At 46.3% G+C, this 17,001-nt stretch overlaps 2 protein-coding genes across 3 annotated transcripts; both read right to left on the minus strand.

The window, feature by feature from the left end:
* Nucleotides 1–1,721: 1,721 nt before the first annotated feature.
* Nucleotides 1,722–4,824, minus strand: LOC136545144 (receptor-like protein kinase FERONIA). The gene has a single exon (XM_066537176.1). It carries the CDS (start codon nt 4,661–4,663, stop codon nt 1,982–1,984), a length of 2,682 nt encoding a protein of 893 aa, XP_066393273.1. The 5' UTR covers nt 4,664–4,824; the 3' UTR covers nt 1,722–1,981.
* Nucleotides 4,825–8,292: 3,468 nt separating this feature from the next.
* Nucleotides 8,293–16,879, minus strand: LOC136545154 (uncharacterized). Of its 2 annotated transcripts, XM_066537191.1 has the most exons (18): nt 16,571–16,877; nt 16,310–16,456; nt 16,146–16,236; nt 15,923–16,041; nt 15,360–15,550; nt 14,908–15,118; nt 14,518–14,755; nt 13,537–13,931; nt 13,200–13,299; nt 12,856–13,049; nt 12,017–12,355; nt 11,679–11,768; nt 11,374–11,592; nt 10,314–10,553; nt 9,542–9,751; nt 9,180–9,446; nt 8,897–9,100; nt 8,293–8,813 (listed from the first exon to the last, which is right to left on the minus strand). In XM_066537191.1, exons 1-18 carry the CDS (start codon nt 16,709–16,711, stop codon nt 8,661–8,663), a joined length of 3,549 nt encoding a protein of 1,182 aa, XP_066393288.1. In that variant the 5' UTR covers nt 16,712–16,877; the 3' UTR covers nt 8,293–8,660. The 2 variants fall into 2 exon arrangements, with proteins under 2 accessions (XP_066393288.1, XP_066393282.1); XM_066537185.1 differs by having other exon boundaries at nt 16,310–16,879.
* Nucleotides 16,880–17,001: the final 122 nt, after the last annotated feature.

Below are 17,001 nucleotides of genomic sequence, written 5' to 3' on the forward strand. Positions count from 1 at the left end.
GCTCCGTTCGGCGCACTGCTAGGGTCCGGCCGTTCGGATGATTTCCGCAAAAAGCCTTGGCTGCTGGCTCCTCCATTTCTCATTGGACGTGAGCTGTTCGTTTAGCTGATAAGTCATAATAGATAGTATTGGTTGATTTATTGTGAGAAAAAAATATTATTCGTTAGCTGAAAAAGTACGATTTATAAGCTAAGCGAATATGACGTGGTACTGCGCTAAACAAAACGGCTGCATGTTCCACGGGGCAAGTTTAGGTCAGTAAGTGCTACTGCCTGGCCGTGCCCGTGCACCGGCTCACCACTTTGAACATGACCGCAGGCGTAAACGCGTGTGATTCCGAACGCAACTGTTGACAGCTGCCAGCAAGTGGCAGGTGCAGCAGCCCCCTCGCACGATCAGGGTCGCAAGTTGGAGCCCATGAATCCTTCTACCGGTGTCATCTCCCTTTCAATTTTCTGTTCTCAGCAGAGTTGATCCTTGCGCGAGAACGGTCAGGTTCTGCAAGCTGGATTGCAGGCACGACTTGCTCACCAATCTTTTTTTTTTCTTTTTAAATTAAAGATACGACTTGCTCATCAATCACCATGAGCTTTAGCCTTCTTTAAGAACGTTCGGCGCATAACTGATGCAGAGTGACACTGACACGCCTCGTTTGTTATGACTCATGTTCCGTAGCTGGGTATCAGGATATTGATGCAGTCTTAACGGAAGGATAATGGGGGTTGGCAGAGCCTCTAGCTGGAATTTGGAATAGCCAGGCTTGGCCGCTTGGGTGTGGACAGATGGGCTTGACGGTGGGAGAAAACAACTCACAAATGCGAGTAGAGCACAATCTGTGCCCTATCATTGGGCAGCAGATCAGGAGATGTGAACATGGGAATCAACAACCATATCGAATTGGTTCGTCGCCTCTGTTCCAACCGCACAGGCGCGACCGCCCGAGGCCAAAAACTGTGGGGGTTCTCCCGTCACCTCGGCAGCGTTTTCTCGACTGCACCAAAACAACCCTACAGGGCCTGTTTGGAATGCGGGATTTTTTCCCTATTCCTGTGTTTTTCCTATGAAATTGAACTGATTTCTGTGAAATTCCTGCGTGATTCCTGTGAAATTCCTGTTTCCAAGCAAGCCCCTAAACAAATTCCCAGCTCAGATGGGTCGTCGAAGGAGCGAGCTTAAGAAAGCGAAAGTGGCAACTGCCAGTGAATGCCAAGAAAATGGAACTAAACGGACACAATCCAGTGCATCATTATCATTGGTTTACATTTTTTTTAGATAATGTCTCATTGGTTTACATGATCTTTCCCAACTCCAGTATGAAACAAGAGGTATGAAGCATAACCCGCCATATTCTGTTAGTCACCATCACACAATCAATCAACATCCGCTACACAAAAAAATAGTATATTAGTGACCATAACACCTTAAGAGCTCTCGTGAACCGCCCAGTGCCTATAATCCAATGTGAAATGTCCACAGCGTTCACCTTGTCTAAAGGAAGAATATCTCAGCTGCCAGCTCGATTAGTTGTCGAAGACGGTCTATGGATTGTTTGACAATTGGAATTTGTCTGAAGGACAAAGACCGACACAACCTCAGTTCTGCTAATAACCAGACAACGATCTATCAACTTGTAATCCATAAAGATTGAAAAATGATTATCAAGTATAGATGTCGTATTCAGAGTTGAGACTCCTCCTAACAGCACGTCACACAACCACCCATACGAATAGTTCGTGCACATCACTTTCTCATTCAGTAAAATACTAGTTGGGTCAATAGCAGCAGTACAATACAAGCCATTAGATGTATAGTCATTACAATACTGGAGAAGAAGTACAAGGCAAGGCAGAATATCTAGTATGAAACAATTCTCTTACTTCTGGTTCATAACTTGAGAGAACATCAACAGCACGAACTCATGAAAAAACACGCTGAATGAATAAATTATGCCTGCAAGGTAACGAATGGGACCAGCTTTACCTCACCGCCCCTTGGGGTTCATGATCTGTGAGAAGACAGCGCTAGGCGTCAGCCCATCCGAGTCCATACTCGCAACGCTTTGATCGCCCATGCTTATAGAAGTGGTGGTTGTGGTTGTGGTGCTTGATTCGATCGATGGGTTATTTGGATCCTTCTTTCCGACCATCACAAGGGGAGTGCCCTCGTCCGACATCCCACAACCAAGGCTTCCACTCTCTTCTGCGCTTTCCTGCATCTGAAGGGCAAACTCCAAGTTCCAGAGCACATCACCCATCGAAGGGCGGTCAATACCCTGATCAGAAACACACTTCTCAGCTGTCTCAGCAAACTTCTTGAAGCATTGTGGAGCTATCTTTCCCTTCAGGTAGGGGTCAACAATCTGATCAAGAATGCCCTTCTTCTGGCAGTGCAACGCCCACTCCGCCAAGCTAACTTCTTCTTTTGGAAGAGTAGGGTTCAGGGCAGGCCGTGCACAGAGGACCTCAAACAGCACAACACCAAAAGAGTAGACATCAGATTTCTCTGTGAGCTGCTGCCTGCGGAAGTATTCAGGATCAAGGTAACCAAAACTGCCTTTGACAACTGTGCTCACATGAGTATGGTCCATAGATGGGCCAGTCTTGGACAGACCAAAATCTGAAACCTTGGCAACCCATTTCTCATCCAGGAGGATGTTTGTTGTCTTCACATCACGGTGGATGATGGTGTGCTTGGCACCAGTGTGAAGGTAGTGAAGCCCACGAGCTGCACCAATGCAGATATCCAAACGCTGCCTACAGGTAAGAGGTGGCTTCTGGGTCTTGTACAGGTGCTCGCGGAGAGTACCATGAGCCATGCAATCATAGACCAGGATCATTTCATTCTTCTCCTCGCAGTACCCAATCAGTGACACCAGATGACGGTGGCGGAGCTTGGACAGCATTTCAATCTCGGTCTGGAACTCATGCACACCCTGCTCAGACAAGGGATTGCCACGCTTGATAGCCACCTTAGTTGTTCCCCCATCAATCTCACCACGGTAAACTTTACCAAATCCACCCACACCAAGAATAAGGGACTCATCAAAGTTGTTTGTTGCGGCCTTGATCTCAGCGAAAGAGAAATGGCGGCACAGGTTGGATGGCAAAGATGAAGCATAGCTACCAGTAGTGTGTGACTTGGCTGAACTGGAAGTGTGTGAATTGCCATAAAGAGACAGGGGCAGCCAACCAGAATGTCCATCGCTCATGCCTGCATCCTTCCCAGCATTCCTCCTACGCTTGCAGATCACAGAGAAGCAGCAATACCCAAGTGCAAGAACCACCAAACCTCCAACCACTCCACCGACGATAGGCCCAACAGTTGACTTCTTCTTAGTTGTCCCATCATTCGCCGGGGCAACACTTGGGATAGGATTGAGCCCTGCAAGGCTACCATTGGTAAGCTGTAACTTGAACACCTCCATGCCATTGAGGATAGCATCATATATTTGTGGTTTTGTGTCAGGATCCGGATGGAGAGCTATCCATAAATCCATGGCCCCTACACCCGGTGTGCTCACCACATAGTCCTGATACACCGGAGTGCCAATAAGGGTGGTAGCACCACTCATGGCTGCCCACGCATTCACATCAGCACCCTTGACTGCAGTCTGGTTGTTAATGTAAATTTTGAAGACCCGCTGATTGATCTTCGTGATCGGGTACTGGATCTCACAGAAATGCAGCCTGATAAGGTACATGAATCCAGCATCCACCTGCAACATCCATGTGAGATTGAAGTTCATGTTCACTTCCTTAGTTGGTCCCATGGAACGCGCTGTGCCGTAGACATCCTCTGGTGCCACATACTCCGGCACATTGCTTGGATATGTGATGGTGACATTGTTCTCCTTCGGGTAGCTGACCCCGAAGCTAGCGCCAAAGATGTAGGTTGAGTCGTCGTCCCAGGACCGGTAACCGCCCGTGTCCTTGGAGGGCGAAATCGCCTGGCCTCCGACGTTGAGCCGGTACATGGTCTGCATCGCCGTGCCAGCATCGATTGGGAACTGCTGGAGGTTGCCGTCCCCGGCAACCATGTTGGGAGTGGAGATGTCGAAGAGGTCGGGGGAGGACACGACCTCGATGCCGTTGACGAACGCGTAGGCGTTGGGGTGGCCCTTCTCCGGGGTGAAGGTGAGGTCGAGCGTCGGGGACGAGACGTTGACGGAGAACTCCCGGATGAGGTACGAGTAGGTGATCGCGGCAGCCGTCTGGTAGGCGCTGAAGTTGGAAAGCAGCGTGAGCTTTCCGCCCGGGATGGCGGCGGAGACGGAGAAGAGACCGTCGGCGGCGTCGCGGTTGGAGTAGTTGGCCGGGTAGAAGTGGAGCCTGAGGAACTTGCGGCCCGGGCCGAGCGGGAAGGAGTAGGTGAAGGGCGAGGCCGAGACCCGCGCGGTGAGGTACGGCACCTGCGGCACCGAGGGATCCTGGCCGGAGGCGGAGGCCACCGAGGCAAGGTTGTCCGGCGGGGCGTACTTGGACCCGGCGTCCCCGGTCCACACCCGGCCGTCCGTGTCGTTGCCCTGCCCCTTGGCGCCGCAGTCCAGCAGGATGTCGTCCCGCGGCACGAACGGCGTGGAGGTGGAGTTGGCCCCTCCCGTCGCCTGCGCCGCCGCGGCGGCGCAAGCGGCCAGGAGCAGCGCCAGCAGCAGCAAGGCCCTCATGGTGGCGAGCCCCTCTCACAGATCGGACATCAAGCGGCGCGCCCGCGCCGATCTGGGGTGGATTCGCGGCCGGAGTCGGCGGCGGAGGCGAGATTTGTGGGGAGGAGAAGGTGGCAGCAGCAGCAGCCCGCGCGTGGGGAAGGGAGGGGGGAGGGGTGGTGGCGTTAGGGAAGGGGATATTTAACTTATTGCCATCCTTATGGATGGCACATCTCCGTTTGCCAGTTTTAGAATGGCATCTACACAATTGCCATCCAAAACCGTAATCCTCCTACGTATTTGTCACTTTTGCTGATGTGGCACGCCACGTCGACACACTAGCGTAGCAGCGTCCCTGGGAACCTCTACAGGGCACACAAAATTACCTGTTTACCCTTGTTGCTTCTCTCCCAGTCCATTTGCCTACGCGTGGGCCCTCTCCCTCCTCCTCGCTGACGCATGGGCCCCACACATCAGCTTCTCCTTCAACCTCTAGCCATCACCACGCAGCCAGAGAAAGGGGAGGAGCTCGTGCAGTCCCGGCCGGCGTTTTTCTCCATCCTCGGTCACCTTCTCCAGTGAGCCGGCTGTGCCGCAAGCAAGTTGTGCCGTGGGCGAGCTCCGCCGCGTGCCAGCTACGCCGCGGGCGAGCTCTGCCGAGCGCCAGCTGCGCCGCGAGCGAGATGCGTCGTAGGCGAGCTTCGCCGGCCGCGGGCGAGCTCCGCCGCGCGCCAGCTGCGCCGTGAGCGAGTTGCGCCATGAGCAAAATCCACCGCGCACCAGCTGCGCCGCGAGCGAGTTGCGCCGTGACCGAGCTGCGTCATGGGCAAGCTCCGCCTCTCGCGAGCCGGCCTGGGTGAGCTCTACCGCGGGCACGTCTTTTTCCTCCGTTCCGGATCTGGCGTCAGGGCGGCGTGGGCATGCAGCTCCTTCCTCGGCTCCGACGGGCACGGCCTTGGTGGCGCGAGCGCAGCCGGCCAGCACTGCACGACCTCCTCCCCTTCCCCTGGCTGTGTGGTGATGGCGGGAGGTTGAAGGAGAAGCTGATGTGTGGGGCCCACGCGTCAGCGAGTGGAGGGAGAGGGCCCACGCGGCAGTGAGTGGAGGGAGAGAGAAGCAGCAGGGGTAAACAGGTAATTTCGCATGCCCGGTAGATGTTTCCCAAGGACGCTGCTGCGCTGGCATGTCGACGTGGCGTGCCACATCAGCAAAAGTGTCAAATACGTAGGAGGATTACGGTTTCGGATGGCAATTCTGTAGGTGCCATTCTAAAACTGGCAAACGGAGAGGTGCTATTCATAAGGATGGCAATAAGTTAAATATCCCTTAGGGAAGAGAGAAGACTCCGGATTACGGGCGGTGCGGCATTAAGTGGGAGGGGACGAGCGAGGCCAGGCCAGCAACGGCAACGGCGACGGCGACCTACCCTGCTCCGCTGCGCTCTTTGCTCGCTGGTTTCACTCCCCCGTCTGTTGTTTACAGCCGTCGCGTCGGCGCGATGGTGGCGTTTCGGTGGGGACTCGCTGGCAGGTGGGGAAACGGGGGTGGACCCAACGTGCAGTGGCGTGGGCGCTAGCGCCGTGTGGTGCGCCGCGATGCGGTGACGGTGACGGTGACGGTGGCGCCGGGAGGTGGTGGTGGACAGCTCGCACTGTCGTGCTCGGTTGAGCTTGCGCGTCCCCGCTTTACCCTTTTCGCCTCGGCAGCAGCGGCGACGCGGTGGTGGGAATCGCGGCCCATGTGTGTGTGCGGGGGCGGGGTTATTGGGCGGGTCCCGCATGTCAGTGCCGTTGAGATTTTAATGAGGTCGTACTAAACGCTGGACGGTTTGCTAGTGCCGCAACACAGCCAGATTTATCGACTGCGGCCATTGACTCGTGGGCCCGGTATCCGGGGCCGAGCGGGGGCTGCGCGCCGCGGGCGGTGGAGCCAGCTTGAGTGGCCAGGCTGCAGCGGCACGGCCTGCAGCTGCCAAATGCAAGCTATGAGCCAGCCCGGCACGGCTGGTTGCCCTCCGGTTATTGCTTGTTTAGTTGGTTGAATTTTGAAATTTGGGTTATTATAGCACTTTCGTTTTTATTTGTCAATTAGTTTTCAATCATGGACTAATTAGGCTCAAAACGTTTATCTCGTAATTTTCAACCAAACTGTGCAATTATGTTTTTTTTTGTCTACATTTAATACTCCATGCACGTACGACAAGATTCGATGTGATAGGTACTGTAGCATTTTTTGAATTTTTTTTTTTGAACTAAACAGGGGCTTAATCTGTTGACGGCCATTCTCCGGTCGTGTGCGCTGGCGCAATCAGGGCCGTCGAATGGGGGGCCACACGGAATGTGGGCTCCGCACTTGGGCCCTACTAACATGCGGGGGTGTTCGTGGCGTCGTGACGCCCACCGTCCCTCTCGTGTCGCGTGATCGTCTCGGTCTACAGCTTGAGCGGGGGGTCGCTTTGACCTGCCATGTCTTGCCAAGCTGTTTGCCGGCATTACGCTGGCCCTACTAATCATCATTCAGCTAAGCGTATTATCTTATCAGCAAAATCGCCAGGTATTGGTTTCAGGACTCAGGGTTGTCACTCTTTGAGCCATCCCATTGTTTTGGTTTAGTGCTTTGGTTGTCCGGAGTTTCTTTAATCTTTTCATTTATACAGAGTACAAAAATTCAGTAGAACCATCGAGGTGTGCTCTATCAAATAGGACCACCCATGTCTGCACGTTACCCATTTTACTGGGAGAAGGTAAATAAGTGTACGTCTTGTTGCTTTCACCACGTTGTAATGTATATATCTAGCATGGGTGAAGCTTTGACAGCATTGTAATGTATATCCGACCTGAGTGAACTTGAATGGATGCATTATCCTGAAAAGAATATTGTTTAGTTGGTTGTATGGATTCAACCCATTCAACTGAGAAAATAGTTGGTTGTATGTATGGATTCAACCCATTCAACCGAGAAAATAGTTGGTTGGATGTATGGATTCAATCCATTCGGGGCCTGTTTAGAATACGGGAAATTTTTCCTGTTCCTGTGTTTTTCCTGTGAATTTTCTGCACGATTCCTGCGTGCGTTTCAAACAGGTACTCAATTGGGAGAAGGGAAACAAGTGTGTTTTGATACTTTCATAACACTCCATACATCCTACATGAATAGAAACAGGTTGAGTGAATACATTGATCTAAAAAGAATAATGGTAAGTTAGACATTTGATTGCCTGTGTGGGCAAATGTGGAGCTCTTTGCTAGAGAATGACCTATGGGCCAGCACATGATATTGCATCTACTAGCCAAAATGACTAGTGAAACTAATTTTTAGCATATTCATCAGGACAATATGACGACGTATTTTTATAACCACTCATGCAAACCGTTAAATCCACTCAGCAGACAACCAAACAAACTTATTTATCAGATTATACAGATTTTCACCTAGTCAGAATGAAGGAGATAGAACCAACCAAACACGCCCTCCTTCACACCGATATAGTTCATTTTCTTATGCATGTACTCGTTTGCTGCAAACTTGCACCATCGTTTAGGACGCAGACAACAGAGCTAAAAGCACATGCTACATACTAATTGCCTAAACGTCGACGACATGTCCTTGTCAGTCGGAACCAGTAACGAAACGTCGACGACATCAGAGTATCACAGCTCCACAAGAACATTCGGTACCTGAGGTAGTATACACTCCAAATTCTGACACACAATTTATTTGGGAGCTAAAGACCAAATGTGTTTGCCTAACATTAAGACAATATTCCATGTTAGGGTGAACGATACATAACTTCACGAGCAACCTAACTTGCCCTTCTCCGCCTAGAGTAGTGCAGGTAAGCTGAATCCAGGCCCTGATTATGACATTGTCATGCGTCTCCGCCCAGATGGGTATTGCACCTTTCAGAACTCACCAGCTATCAACTAAGAAAGATTGTGGCACATGTTCTGCAGAAGAGAACATGCCCTGGTTGCTGCTGGGTTCGTGGTGCATATATCACTTCTTCGCCTCACTGGACTCATCTGCGTGCACGCTTCTTTTGCTTATCTTCTTCCCGATATCTTTCACGCCTCTCTTCCCTCTGTCGTTTCTTCGTCAGTAGCTCCGTCTTGGCTTTCTCTGCCTCATATGCCTTTTTCTTCTGTTGTTCTTTAATTTTCTTCTTCTTGGCCTGCACGGATACAAGAGAATCATGAGCAAGAAGCAGAATAACGGCTGACAATCGAACTGGCTGCTGTGTGCTTGAGGCATTACCTTCTCTTGTTTTATCAGCCTTAGCTGTTGTATAGCTGCATGTGTCTTCTTCTCACTGGGTTGCATGATTACTGGCACCCTGTTTTCAACTGGTACTTTCTTCTGCTTAGGTGTATCCTTAGGCTTAGATTTAAAAGGAAGTAACTGTTGCAGCTTTGCAGGGATCTCAACAGGATTGAACTTCCGTGGTTTCCGCTCAATAGGCTGTGAAGTGGAGATAATACCATATGAGAGACAACAATCATGCAATAATGTTATCAGAAAACTAGTAAAGGCTCAGAACCTTGAAAACTGAGTCCTTGTTGTGTGGGGTAGGGATATTTTTTTCCCTCCGCAACTCAGCAGTTGTTCTCATGCCTTGCCAGGTCTGCTCTCTAGGTTGCAGAGCAGTGGTCACAGGGTTACAGTACGTGGGAACTTCAACATTAACCCAGGCACGCAGGAAAACAATGTCACTCATAAGAATTCTGTCCTCAAATGTGCATCTTGCGATTCCTTCTGTATTTTCCCCTTTTCTCTTCAACATATCTCCTGGCTCAATCTTTGCTGCCTGTAATGAACAAGAAATTATTTGCATGCTTACAGTTAAACAGTTAACATTTATAACCGTGACAAACTATGAAAGCATAGTATTTTACTCATTACCTTTTTAACCTGTCCTCGGATTCCACTTACAGTCCGAATGGCGGCACCTTCAAACCTAGCAACCTCTAAATCAGATGTGAACATTCCTTTGATTAGTGCAGTCTTCTTAAATATCTTGCATGGTGTGCCTGTGAGCTTGATCTTCTTCACAATTCTGGCAGTATTGTTGAATTCTTGAACCCATCCTGTTGCAGTTATCCTAAACGGCACCTGCGAAGATGTGTAAGCATTTTTGCAAAGTATATCAGTCTAAGGACATAAAATGATTATAACCAAAAGAGAGATAGAAAGCAAATTAATCAAAAGTAATTTGAAATGGGGTCCTGAGTTACACGTTGAAAGGACAACATTGATGTGGCTTACTCAATCCTAGTTCTCGTTAAACCAAACACTAATAAACACATCCACCCACTAAAACTCAGCTCTCTTTACAAGCTTCAGTATCTCTCTATAGTCATTAACCTTTTTTCAGATAAAGGAGTTGTGAAACATAAAAATGGCATCCGGGGCAGAGTCGACATTTAACGTCAGCACAACTGTGGACATTTTGTTTTGTTGAGCTATGAACAGTTGTTACAACAGACTGTTATCGATCATATACTTCACAGTAGTTCAGTCAACTAGAATCATAGTGATTCATGTCAAAGTAACAAAAGAGAGAAGTGCCCCAAAACAAGGCAGAAAAGATTATAAATGGCATTCGTGTGAGGAAGTTCTAAAATTTAAGATCACTAAATCATGTATGGACTAATGTACAGATCACTAAATCTACCTGATTGTTAGAAAGATTCTGGACTGCTAATACACCACTCTTCGGTGGAGCAAGTGGTCCCCAAAACATAGCAAAGCAATGCATATGCTCAGGCGTATACTTCAGCATGCGGTGTCGACCATTCCGATCCTCTATTGCATACACAGGGGTTGTTTGGAATCGCCTCCATCCAATTGAAACTATGATTGGATCCTTTGTCTTCAGAACTTTCCTGTGCCACCTATGGCGCTTCAAACTAGCCTACATGATGAATGAATAAGGTACATGTGAATCATGAACAGAAATTCAGAAACATACATTTGAACAGTCGTACTAAGAGAATACAATGCTGTAACAACAATAAACATTTTGCATTACGAAGGATGTACAATACACATATTTTTGAGAAGTGAGGAATGTGTGTGTAGCACAGTAGGGAAGAAGATGTGCAACCTAAAGGTTGTAGCATGATTTCAGTGAAATGCATGGTCCACTTATGGAGTTATGGTTGTAGCGTTATACATGGCCACAAGCGCGTCCTCGCTGTCGTGGTCTTTTCTCAACCGTGGAAGACAATCTTCTTCTTAATGCAATGCCTCAGGGGAGGCTTTCCCTTAGGGGATGAACTTTTTATATTTGAGAAGTGAATTCTATTTGTTATATAAGTGGGGCACTTATAACTGAACATACAGCTGTACTTGTTATGCAATTGCAACAGCTCTTATACCTTTATCCGTAAATCCTAGATCTCCTTTTCCTTGTTCTGATTCGAATGCAATACCCACCAAACATGGAGGATACAAATAATATTATTACGAAGGTACACCATAGATTGATTGACAAATTAAAAAAAAAAACTAATGATCACTAGCAACTATCCCAGCCCACAGCATCAGAAGGAAAAAGATCTAGCCCAGATAGGTGAATGCAGAGAGATGCATGCCACCTTCTTTTTCATGGATCGACAGAGAATTTGATATGGAAACACAATCGCAATTCTAGTATGTCAATTATTTAATTCTAGTATGTCAATTATTTAAATGAATTACAGAACACAGCAAATAGGACCAAAGAAACAGACCTGCATGAATCCCGTGTTCTCCTCACCAAGGCCAATACCCCCAACAAGAATGGGGTGGCAAGGATTAAAATGCTCAACAAGCTCAAATGGCACACCATGTACTTCTAACCTGACATAAGTACCAGTCCTGAATCCTTCAATGTCTACTCGAGTCTCTTCATCAAGGTCATTGAGCTCGGACATATTCATTTGCTTGCGAAGTTCCATTTCCTCCTTTAGCTGAATGTTCAAAAGCTAATTAGTATCAAGATATGAAGTGAAGAACCTCAAAAGAAGCAACTAGGCAAAGGGCATTATGATAATACTTTGTCAAAATAGCCCCCTCCGTTAGACTGTTCTTGTCTGGATTTCTTCTTAACATCATCAACTTCGTCATCGGATAGCTCAGAACCATCATATGTAAGTCTCAGTCAAAGAATCAAAGGAGAAGATAGAAAAGGTACTTAAGAGAGATAAAGGAATAAAAGTATCCAGTCAAAGTAAATAGACCAGGTAGAGATTTTTTTTCCGCATAAGCGAAACAAAAGAACACCAAGAAAACTGAAAATGAAAAAAAAATACAGTAACAGTGACTTTTCTCCTCAATATGATTGTAAGTGGAGAATGAAATGAAAAGGTAATAAACATGGACCATATATTAAGGATATTGTGCATCAAATTTTGCTCTTAGTGCAAGCTTCTTAAGTCTTCTTTCTTCAACTTCTGGACCATCTTTCCCTTCTGCATTTTCAACTGCCTGGCTCATATGTACCTCACCAGTTTCAAGATCTTCAAAATCACCATATATTTCCTCACCATCCTCTCCATTTTCATCTGTATCCTGTCCTCTTAAAGCAGCTTTTGACCAATTTCCAGTCACAAAACGATCACGGATGCTTTTGATGAGATCTTCATTAGACCAATCTCTTAGCTCTGCTTTGAAAAACTTGGAGCAATCCTCAGCATCAATATCGTCAAAGCTTGGTGATTCATTCTTTGCTTGCTGCAAACCATAAAAACCACACATTTATGTTCTATAAACCTATAACAAACAAGGGTCAATTGTTGCAACTGTCTGCAATATGCATTACATCAGGTACTGCATCACAGATTCACATATAGAAAAAGGGGAAATGGTTGATCCTTCACCCCTCACAACCCCCCAAAAAATGAGGAACATTTAAAGAAAGAAGCATAAAAAACACTTTCATTACCCAACAACATATAAGAAGAACAGTACAACGATAGGGTATAAAGGTGGTTTATAAATGTCCCTACTCTAGCAAACTCTACAAACCAATCAACTCATTGAGGCCTTGTTCGTTTCTACCCAAACCAAGGGGGTTGGAGGGGATTACCCCTTAATCCCCTCCAACCCCCTTGGTTTGGTGTAGAAACGAACATGGCCTGAAAGTGGCACAGGTTAACTTATATGATAGGTTATCATACAAAAAAGTATAGCTTGTATTGGACACATAAGCCATGCATGCAACAAATATGCACCTTTTGTCCTTTTGGTATGAAAAATTCGTCATCTGAGCTATTGGCTTCAATTTCATCATTTTCTTCTAGCGCAACACCGCCTAGCTTTGTTGAAGGTAGTCCATAGACAAGTTGCATCAAATTAGCACTCCGTCGGGACAGTGTTCTTGCAAGTAGGGATTCTTTCCATTTTGAAGTGCTCTCAATTTCATCCTCTAAAACAGAAAAAAATAGATGCAAAAACAAAAAAAATGATATCACTTTAATATGCAAAGATAGTTGTTTGAGCAAAGAAATTAACAACAATCTGTATCATAGATCGGTGCAGCAACCACGATATTCATGTGAATCTGTGAATATAGTACCTGAATCACTAGCTTCTCCACTATCATCTGCTGATGCAGAATCCCCAGACAACTGGTCATCACCAGAATCCTCATCATCACCGCCATCTTCATCAGTACCCTGTAAAATAAACAAAGGATTCATGAAATAATATGCAAGCACTAAAAGAATCAGTTTTGCATGAACTAATAGACTTCCCAACCTGGACTATGTACATTTCCTGGCTTGGGTTACAAACATATGCATATAATATAGTGAAAACCATGCTCTAAAGGACAAGGATCATAAACTGACATGCAATAGAGTCTGAGACAAGAAAAAATATCCATGACAAGGAAATAAGGGAAAACAATAGACCTCATCATCAACGTCATCTAGAAAATTAGCAGATACAGCTTTTCGCCTCAATCTTCCATTGCAAATCTCTACTTCTTCCCTCAAGTCAACATCACGATCCCTCAGCTGAATATCACCATTATCCTCTTCGCTATCACTAGAGCCTTCAGAATGTTCGTTGCTCTCCATGGTGACTGCATTGCTATTGTTACCGTCATCTACTTGCTGCAAGTTTGTGTTACCCTGATCATCCTGGCTCGCAGAGATGACATTGCCTTCAGCATCACTGTCTTTGGATTGAGCAGCAGGACGTCCACCAAAGAAATTTATAAAGCTTTGTTCCAACTTTTCATCAAGGGAGTATCTCGTGTTTTGAAGTGTTTTTACCAGGGCCACGCCGACATCTTTACCTTTCCCTGTAAAGTGAAAGACCAGCAGTCCAACATAAATAAAATTAAGAAAGGCATAAGCGGCTAAGCGCAGACTGAAGTAACGATTAAGGGCAGGAATCCAGATGCAAAGCTTAAGTCAATCCAATTCCAGAATAAGTGCACAAACAGTTATGCTTTAAAAGGTTCATATTGTACCATAGATCTGCCAAAAAAAGGCTCCCGTTATAACAGTTCACATTCTAAATGTATCGATATAGGTGGAACAAATGGAATGATTGACAAACCACAAATATACGATAGGGAGGATCAAGCACCAAAAATCATGAACACAACAACCAGCATTTTGTTATCCAGCATCATAAATAATTCAAAGCCAAGACATTCATCTGAATAGCACACTAGCTAAGGTAATGAACACAGGAAAAAAACGACATTTTCAGCTTGATGGCCTCATATTCTTGTTAATGAAAGCATGTTTTATGAATGGCACGCTCATCGGGACAGCATTAATTAGGATGAATAAGCATACTACAAGAAACTCCAAAAGCGATAATGCAATGAATGAACAAGGGACTCGGCATTAGGTATGGATAACCTATACCCTAGTTACCTTGCTTTTTGGGTGCATCATTTTCATCACTCTTTGAAAACTGAACAAGATGATCATTGATATTAATATAAACCGCATCCTTGTCATAAAGTAAATCCCCAAGACCAGACATTGGCGCATAGAACAGTTTTTCCTTGTCACGCAATCCTCTCTTCTTTGCAGATGATGGCAAAGGGCAAGGATCAGCCAAACCCGTCACCCCAGACAAGCTGAAATCACCTGCCCCTGTGATATGCACCTGCACAAATTATTGTGCTTCTTAATATAATACAAGTGCAATCATCTGGAAAATGTAACACTATAAAGCTGTTTGTTGGAACTTCAAAGCACAAAGTAACACGCTAACTCAACATCAAGTTACACTGATCATGAAAGGAACAAATGTTGTACCTTGGTCCCTCTTTTCATATTACAGCCACGGAGGTAACCGTACAATGTTATTGTTCTGTCACACTTTCTGTTCAAGCGCACACTTTCTGTAGGGGTGACATCCTCAAATCTATCAACTAACAAATAAGGATGAGCCATACGCCAACTCAATGGGATAGGTTTGATTACAGAGATGAATCTTGCAAGATTATGGACTTCTCTTTTGGTGTATCTGCATGAAATTTATATGCCAAATGGTCATAGGTCTAAGCAAAAAGGTTCATCACACTCAGCAGGTAAATACAAAATTGCATCGTGAAGCTGCACCATGAGAAAAAGCCATAAAAACTATTTATAACATATAATATGCTAAGTTGTGAGCTAAAACTGGTGCAAACTGACACAAGCATGCAGATTGATGTTCCAGTTAATTAAATAGAAAGTTAATAATATGAAAGAAGATGGCAACTTACTTTCCATGAATCAGACCAGACAAGTAGAATAATTTTGCTCCCTCCTTTATCTCGGCCCAGAATCGATGTTTAAGGCGCTGCTTAGTTTTCCTGAGTTTCTTCACATCTTTAAATTTATCAAGATGTGTGAGCACTCCCATCACCTTGGGGAATCCATGGACTTGCATGATATTAAGAAACTCAAATGTATCCTGGGAACAAGGATTCATTTACATACTAGTCCAAGAAAACATATTAATAAAAAATCAATTGTATGGCAATTTATAGTCCAATACAGCAATGTCAGTTGGACTCATCAGTATAATTTAAAGTCAACACCATCACACCATGTGGGTTAACACTGTTGAATACTAGATCATGAGAAAAGAACCAAATATATCATCATAGTAGAATATCAGCCAAACATATAGCAGGGGAAGGAAGTCACATCAAAAGATCTTCTAAGGTACGTTTAGAGAGAAAGGGAGGTTATTTGAACTCTTCTACACATGTTTGCTAGAAAACTTAACAGAGCTACATAGTAAACTGGTAACAATTTTGAAAATAGAAATATGACAACACACCATTTCAAATCCATAGCTTCCATCAATGAGCAATAAAGCGAGATCAGCTATTTTAGCAGCATCAATCATTCCATTGATATCATTTGGACACTCCACGAACTGTACCCTCCTGTTTTTACCTGCATCCAACAAACAAACGATAAGCTTACCATCTTCACAAAAATCTAGCATTATTCCATTAAATTTTGATTTCCAATGTACAATATGCAAAGAGTTCCTTAACCTGATACAACAGTGATGGGACCACGAACTTCTGGCAAGTTTTGTTTGGTGTAGTGCTTTACCAGACATTTTATCAATAGTGACTTCCCAACCTAATGAATTTGAGGTGAAGCGATGATAAGAGACAGAACATTAATAATCATCTGTGCAAATTGCAGAGCATACCTGTGGAGGTCCTTGAACTACAACAACAAAAGGAGGAGGTTCGCCGATGGAACGGTCCATAATTGGGACATGGAGACGCCGTTGTTCAATTTCAGCTGACCGAGCTTGTAGACGCTTCGCCTTCGCTGCTGACTGAAATGCAAAAGCCTGAAAGAATGGAAAGGTAGTCTGATTAGAACAACAAGCCTTCCGGACCCATGTCGCCCCGAGCAGGTCACTCCACGGACACCAATCACGAGCTTGCTCGAATCTGCTTCGTACCTTGGGGTTCTTCTGCTGGCCCCCTGCGTCATCGCCGCCGTCGCCCTTGCCCTTGCCCTTCTTCTTCCGCGCCTTGGCGCCGGACTTGTGTTGGCGGTGCGCCTTGTGCGGCTGCTCGCCGCCGCCGTCCGCCGGAGCCATGGGGCTACCTAGGGCTCCTGCCTCCTACTTACCTCTTCTTTTGTTCGCTGAGGCTGGGGAAGAGGGTTTGCGGCGGTAGGCCTTGCCGCCGCTGCCGGGAGGGAGGACAACAGACGAGACTAGCAAGGGTTTAGGGAGGCGGCGGCGCTTGTGTGGGTGGTTTCTTGGGTCGTGTCGCGGCTGCCTGAGCGGAAAGAAATCAGTGCCGAGAGCGCTCCCGCGCGCGGCCCACGGCTCAGATTCCCCACCGGCCCAACACAAAACATAAATGTAAATAAAATAAAAAAATC

The sequence above is a fragment of the Miscanthus floridulus genome, chromosome 1, assembly GCF_019320115.1.
Source record: "Miscanthus floridulus cultivar M001 chromosome 1, ASM1932011v1, whole genome shotgun sequence".
Taxonomy (NCBI): domain Eukaryota; kingdom Viridiplantae; phylum Streptophyta; class Magnoliopsida; order Poales; family Poaceae; genus Miscanthus; species Miscanthus floridulus.